This window comes from Narcine bancroftii, chromosome 1 (assembly GCF_036971445.1).
Source record: "Narcine bancroftii isolate sNarBan1 chromosome 1, sNarBan1.hap1, whole genome shotgun sequence".
Classification (NCBI taxonomy): Eukaryota; Metazoa; Chordata; class Chondrichthyes; order Torpediniformes; family Narcinidae; genus Narcine; species Narcine bancroftii.
The window spans coordinates 374,293,648-374,301,047 of record NC_091469.1 but is presented as its reverse complement, the minus strand read 5'-3'; the positions used below and the strand labels follow the sequence as shown (position 1 = coordinate 374,301,047).

General features: G+C 46.2%; 1 protein-coding gene across 2 annotated transcripts; it reads right to left on the bottom strand.

Moving 5' to 3' along the window:
• Positions 1-711: 711 nt before the first annotated feature.
• Positions 712-6,280, bottom strand: LOC138751260 (uncharacterized). Of its 2 annotated transcripts, none has more exons than XM_069913330.1 (2): positions 5,393-6,280; positions 712-2,271 (listed from the first exon to the last, which is right to left on the bottom strand). In XM_069913330.1, the coding sequence occupies exons 1-2, from the start codon at positions 5,424-5,426 to the stop codon at positions 1,541-1,543; spliced, it is 765 nt and encodes a 254-aa protein (XP_069769431.1). In that variant the 5' UTR covers positions 5,427-6,280; the 3' UTR covers positions 712-1,540. The 2 variants fall into 2 exon arrangements, with proteins under 2 accessions (XP_069769431.1, XP_069769432.1); XM_069913331.1 differs by having other exon boundaries at positions 712-2,268.
• Between the last annotated feature and the right edge of the window lie 1,120 nt (positions 6,281-7,400).

The window sequence follows — 7,400 nt, the reverse complement described above, 5'->3', positions numbered from 1 at the left end:
ATTAGATAGAGAAATCCGGGTTACATGCCAGGGTTGGCATTTCTGATCCCTTGTAATCATTACACTCTTGAGAGGGCAGTAGGGACAAATACATGCCTTGGGGTCTGGGGATGTCTCTCTGTGACAGCGCTCGTTGAATGAGGCACTGGAGGCAGGGAAGGATGCACGGGATCAGAATCAATGCCAAAACCGCAAATCCAGCAACTAGCACTATAGTATGTATCCATCCCCAGTCTCCAGAGAACAAATTTCCCAGCCATGCGCTGCCCAAGGGTCGCCAGGTCTGAACCGGGACGTGAGCTAATTTGCGAATACCTGAAGAAATCTCCTTTACTGCTTGCCCATTGTCATCGATTTTTAAACAACAATAGATTCTACCATCAACAGTCCCCGGAGTCCAATATGTTCTTTAAAGGGACCCGTTCAGAAAGTTCTTAGTCCGTAGTTGCTCACAGGTTCTCAGTCGCCGCCGTACGAATCTGTTCCAGTGTCCGTGCTGGTGGGTCCGTGGCTGCACACTGACTCCAATGATACCACGTCTCGCCTTTTCCCTGTAGTCGAACCGCGTGGGACGTCCTCTCCACCATTCGGTAGGGTCCTGTCCACCTGGGCTCCGACCACTTTCCCTTGATGACCTTTAGCAGAATCCACTCCGCGACTGAAGGTATCGGTGTTTCCCCTTCTCTGTTGGGACTTGTGACCTGTTGTGAAAAATCTGACACCAGAGCCGTTAGTTTATCATAATACAGCTTGCATCCCATTGAACTTACCTCATTCTTCGTAGTCTGACTTCCGGCTCCTGGTCCCGGGAACTGGTGCCCCGTTCGTAGTTCATATGGAGTGAATCCTGTCACAGAACTTACCGAACTCCTTATTGACATTAATGCCAGAGGCAACGCATCCACCCAATTTAGTTTGGTCCGTGCCTGTACTTTCCCGATCTTACCTTTTATTGTTTGGTTCATCCTCTCCACTATTTTCTGCCATGTTAATGCCTTCATGGGTAAACGTAACATTTGGAGCATTCAGGATCTTTTCTAGTCTCGTCTGCCTTAACGAAGTCATTGTAAATGCTGTGGAGCTCACAAATGCTACAATACTATGTGTTGTTAATACTGTCAGGCCATGTCCCATTACTATGTGTGCCACCTTTTGTAGAATCTTTGCTACTCCTGCTGCATGTCTTGTACATGGTGGGTGTCTGTCTTCCGTTGGGTCTAGTGTGATACTCCCATACATGAGCACACATCTTCCACCCCCTTTTTTCTGAAAAAGAACACCATCAATTGTGTGTGCTTTTTCAGAAACATCCAAAAAGAAAGGTAGTTATAATTTGGAATCGCCAAATCTATAGCTGTTGTAAGAGCTTGCTTCAATAGAATAAAACTCATCTCAGCCTGTGCAGTCCAATCAAGTGTAGCTCCCAGATTCCTCATCCCCTGCTCATTCACCAAAGTTCGCAGTGGATGTGTCAACTCACCATACGATGGGATAAACTGCCTACTATAACCTGACAAACCCAAAAACAAAAGCATCTCCTCTACTGTCTTTGGTTTTGGATGATGTAGTATTGCATCTGCCAAATAGGGGTGTAATCTGACAGTTCGAAGGTCATGGGATCAACCTGCTGACAAAAACCCACATCTGCTGATCCCACTGACCACAGGTTCTCAGGGAGAGAGTCTAGCATAGGGGCTGAGTCGGGGTGATCCATCTTCTCCCTACCATGAAATCGTTCAATCTGTCTATGCTCAAGGAGGACTTGATCATATGTAATGGACCAAATTCTGTATGCCTGAGCAGATGAGGAGAACTGCACTGTCGGTATTTGGGTGTCAGACCAGTCCCTTAGGGACTTCAAGTTCCGACACATCGGTCCCAAATCTTTTGCCTGATGAGTAGTGCCAATTGCAAGGGTGACATGAGGGATGGCCTCACCTGCCATCTCATACCATTCCAGCTGTTCAGATGTCAGTGCCACCGCAGCAGCCACTCCCTCCTTTCCTATCACTATGTAGTCCGAATTAATTTCCCATTGCCTGCCCTCTACCTCTTCATAAAAGGCATGCTGATACATTTCATCCCCATCCCTATCGTAAAAGAGGGTCATATGGGGAGGGTCCGAGGGAGGGGTATACGGGTGTAACGTCTGGATCCACGGCTTCCATTGATTATAAAGCTTTAGCAGCCCTACCTTCTGTGGGTCCTCTGTTTCCAGCAGCCCCCAGTAAATGTCAGCCCATTGTCCCTCAGACACGGATCCTCCAGCTGCTGCCAACAACATTTGAGAACCGGAATGAAGTGTAGTTACTGAACAGTTCATAGAAAATCCATTTGGAAAGGTGACCTCTATTCCGTCGGGTCCACAAAGGATGGATGCTCCGCACTTGAACAACAAGTCTCTGCCCAAAAGATTGGTAGGGCACCTGGCTGACAAAATGTACTGATGTGTAAAAGTCTGTCCTGCCACAGAAGTGACTAGTGGTGTAGAAAACGGCAGATTTTCTGGTGTACCCGAGAACCCTATCAGCTGGACGCTAGAGGATGATGTTTTATCTTGAAACTCAGCGCCAGTGAGTGTTGAAAACCTGGCCCCTGTATCCACTAAAAAGGATACTTTCATGTCCATGACTTTCATCTGCAGGAAAGGGTCTGCCAACCTAGCCTGCTCGTGGGTACTCGGGCTTCGTCACTGTGGGCAATATTGCTCCTCCTCTGTCCGCAAAGGGAATTGTCTCCTCGGAGCTAGAGCCGCATAGGGTGCCTGATGTACCGGGGGTGGCACTGACGATCTCTGGGGCTGGACCCAAGGCTGCTGTTGTGGTGGTCCATAGCCCCTTGCCCCCGGGTCCCGAGGCTCCCAAACTAGGGGACAGTCTCTCTTCAAGTGTCCTGGCTGACCGCATCCAAAACATACGGCTGGCTGGCTTCGTGGAGCACTCCACACTCTCCCTCTTACTCGGAATCCCCCCATTGGACCTCCCATTCTGCCCCCATCGGTGGGACCCGGTGCCCAATATGGGGCCGGGTGCCAATTTGTATCATTCCCTTGTGGTGGCTGCGGTGGCTGCTGAATCATCTGGTTCGCACCCTTTGAGGAAATCTTTTTTTCCTCATTCGCCTTTTGCCTAGCCTCTGCTAATTGAAGCTTAAGGAGTTGCACTTGTGCCGACTCCGTAGTTTGTTTGTCCTCCTTTTGCTTAGCCCTGTAACGTTTCAGGTGATGGGTCAAATATTTTTCCCATTGCTCACTCGAGCAGCCAGGAATATTAGGGTTACTCTCTAATGCCTCCCTAACTACGGCTGGCAGTCCGCTCGTTACTGCAGCCCTAAAGAGTGTAGTCTGCAAGGGATCTGTGGCTGGGTGTACTCCTGCTTTATCCGTCCAACTCTCCTTACACTGACTCAAAAAGGTCGAGATCTCCTCATCCTCCTTTATGGAAAAGGTCAGGGACTGCATGACACCGGGGGGAACGGGAAACTTATCTCGCATTGCCCCTCCTACTGCCGTAGCATGGTTGGCAAATGGCTCAGCATCGAGGCACCTAGTGATTCCTGCGATCATTTCTACCCAAGCTGTTTCCCCAATAATGCTCTCCAATCCCCTATGGCTATCTTATGTCCCATCGTAAATTGGCAGAACTTTCCCATCCACGCTCCACCTCCCTCAGTCGGAGGTGGCATTTTGTCCAAAATACAATTCATGTCAGTGAATGAGAAGGGTTGATACCTTTCCCCAATTTGTGGACCCTCATAAATTAGCAGCATCTGTCTATATCTTTCTGGAAGCCGTACTTCCCCCCTTTCCCGCAACGCATATCCCAAAGGGAAGCGAGGGTTCTCCTGACCCTGTCTTCTGTGTGTGATCATGCTTCCCTCTCTGCTTCTCCTAAGTACAGTAACAGCCGGATTTTTCCAAACCCTCGTGGTACCTTCCCCTGACTCTGCAGCTCTTTCCAAATCTGTTCGTACCGTTCCATAGCCTGTACCTCCTCTCCCTTCGGTAATCCTCCCAGTAATTGATTCCTTGTATTTTCCCACTGTCTGTCTACAGATGGGGGAACTCCTCTGTCTTCCCCGAACTCTTGCCCTACATCCCTTATTACTCCTTCCATCTCTGTTCCGATTTTTTATCCCTTTAGACCTCGTACTCCCTGGCTGTCTCTCCTGGTAGGATTTTGACACCCTGCACTCTACTTCGCCCCTTTCCACGTTATATAACCACCAGATGACCAGCAGCTCCCTGAAAACAGGTGTTCCCCTTCAGGGATGATCAGAGAGAGAGAGCCAGCTGGGGGATTATGTGTCTCGTGGTTGTGTGAAGTGTCTATTGTTTGTTTTGCGGTTAGTCTGTGTACACTGATGCCTCACTGTGTGACTGCCTATCCCCACTGTGTTTCCCTGATCCGTATTCTAAATACCTTGCCTCTATGCCCTCTCTACCCTGTAAAACAGTACAATCTGTAACCTCTGCTACCCCTTTTTCAGAAGTACTTAAAACATCGAGAGTAATACAGTGATATACACAGCAACAATACCAGCGTGCATGAAAAAACAGTTAAATGCCGAACACCTTATACAGATACTTATTACTATTATGGTACACGATTCTTAAACAAATACTTATTACACACTATAGAAACAAATAACTATAACACAATACACCTTATACAGATACTTATTATACACTACTATGGTACACGATTCTTAAACAAATACTTATTACACACTATAGAAACAAATAACTATCACCCCATACACCTTATACTACTTGGCCAAGTGTCTAAATCTACCTCTCGAGATTGCTACAAGGGGCTCCAACCCCGTACTACTAGAGGGACCTCAACCTCCTTAGAGGGATTCCAACCGGACCTCAACCTCCTTAGAGGGATTCCAACCTTTTCCTAGAGGGACCTCAACCTCCGTAGAGGGATTCCAACCTCCTTTTCCTCGAGGGACCTCAACCTCCGTAGAGGGATTCCAACCGGACCTCAACCTCCTTAGAGGGATTCCAACCTTTTCCTAGAGGGACCTCAACCTCCGTAGAGGGATTCCAACCTCCTTTTCCTAGAGGGACCTCAACCTCCGTAGAGGGATTCCAACCTCCTTTTCTTCGAGGGACCTCAACCTCCGTAGAGGGATTCCAACCTCCTTTTCTTCGAGGGACCTCAACCTCCGTAGAGGGATTCCAACCTCCTTTTCCTAGAGGGACCTCAACCTCCGTAGAGGGATTCCAACCTCCTTTTCCTCGAGGGACCTCAACCTCCGTAGAGGGATTCCAACCTCCTTTTGTTTTATTCTTGTCTTTAACTAGGTCTTTTGCAGAGTAGTGACAACACACAATTTTATCTTTGCCAATAGCAGAACTTCGTTTGAACAGGCGTCTGCTTACCTCCCTCTGTTGAATGGTCACTTGTTGTTATCATCACACCACAATCGACCGGTGTTTCGTATCTTTTCTTCCGTCACTTCTCCATCTTCATCACGTCGGGGTCACCAAATTGTTGGACTCTGGCTTTAATTTATTTACTCTTAATTTAGTCTATGTGTGAACTGAGTCCAGCGCGTTCGTTGAATGAAGTGATAGGAGAAGGTATTCGGTTCAACAGTCAGTTTATTACACCACACAGCACAGCACAGCACAAGAATAAAACTTAACAGAGCTCTGGGTCAGTCTGTTAGTTCATAGGTCACCTGCCAGTGAGCTACTCCCCGAGACTGACCCCTATTGTCCAGTTGGCACAGTTTATATAGGTCAATCTTATCACACAGAACAAAAGTTGTTTTCCCTGCTAGATCTTTTTGCATAAGGGTTATCACAAGTCATCTCCTGTTTTGCAGATTTCTGGGGTGTAGCCTTCCCATGTTAATCCTCCAGGCCAGACTATCCTGTTGTTTAGATCTGAAATTAATTCATCCCCAGATATTTCTAATCACCATTCGGTCCCTGTCTGGCCAATTTCTGCTGTTCTCTTTAACACCTCCTCGTGCCTTAATCTTCCTCCTAGACTGGTTTTCCATTCCCTTTGATTCTTGTGGGCCATTCTTTGTTCTGATCTGGCCTGTGTCTCCTGTGCTACTTCCCACCTCCTTCAGTTGAGCATTCCTCCTAAATCGTTTTATGCATATCCTCTCCCTGTATCTTGGGAGCAGCCAATTTTGTTCAGCCAACTTTGCTCCATGCTGTGACAGCCACTTAGCCACATTCCTCTTTCCCTGACTCATGCAGTACAAATAAACTTATTGATTAATCATTTATTTCATAATGTTTTAACCCCTAGATTTCAACACTTGAAATGAGGGGACTATGTATAAAAAGTGCTGTAATTTCTACCTGGTCAGACCAAAATATATACAAATGATCTTGAATAAAATCTGGAATGTGCACTTTAATGACATGTGAATTGTTTGATTACAACTTTAAAACTGTGGAGCACAGGGGCAAATAAAGAAAAAAATGTTTCTTTTTCCCAAACATCATGGAGGACACTGTATAACAAATAATTTGGACCTGAGCCCTGTCTCAAGGTGCAAAAAGTGAGCAAAGAGTCTATATTAAAAAGCTGGTGAAAAGGGAAGAATGGGAGGTGGAGGAGAAGAGACCAACTGACAAAAGGTGTTAATTGGATAATAGTAAATGGACAGGAGAGAGTAAGCGAGCCAGGAGTGAGGAAGTGAACCCGGAGTGAGGAAGTGAACCCGGAGTGAGGAAGTGAACCCGGAGTGAGGAAGCAAACCCAGAGTGAGGAAGCGATCCTGGAGTGAGGAAGCGAACCGGGAGTGGTCTCTACAGGATGCAAGCCAGGGCAGAGTTGATAATAAATCACAAAAACTCAAATTTTCAATCTGAAAGGACGAGTCCCCATAAAATGTTTGGAGTCCAAAGGACCCCAAAGCCCAGCAGTAATAGAAATTCACCAAGACAAATGGTTACTTAAATAAAAGTCATTTTTAATTATCTTTAAACATGAAAACAGGATCAAACTTTAACTTATTACTATGAACTTAACTAACCTAACTTAACCCCCCTTCTAATTCTAAGCACACGTGTATGTTTTGTGCGTGTAACTTTAGAAAAGTTATTTAATTCACAGTCTAATCTCACTCCTCATTCCTCCAAGTTCACTGGTTGCAGGCAATTCTTATACTATGCACAGAATTTAACATTTATAAAGTTCACCAGGCTTTGGTGCTTGAAAGGGAAATGGTTAATGCTTAGGAAGGTTCTTGTTGGTTTTCATGGAGAGATTTGTTGTTCACTGGACACAAACTGATTCCTTTCAAACAGCCACATTAATGTCTTGCCGAAGAAAGTTGTCCCATCAGGGTTTTCCAGATGATAATCTCTTTCTTTCAGGTCACCACAGAGTTCCTTTTTGTTTCCTTTATTTCAAGTGAAA

Bases quoted from the DNA above. Each gene is read 5' to 3' on its own strand.
- LOC138751260 (XM_069913330.1), bottom strand. From the start codon at position 5,426: ATGATAACAACAAGTGACCATTCAACAGAGGGAG. The intron at 2,272-5,392 runs GTAAGCAGACGC...TGTTGTTGGCAG, and splicing joins TGACCATTCAACAGAGGGAG to CAGCTGGAGGATCCGTGTCT.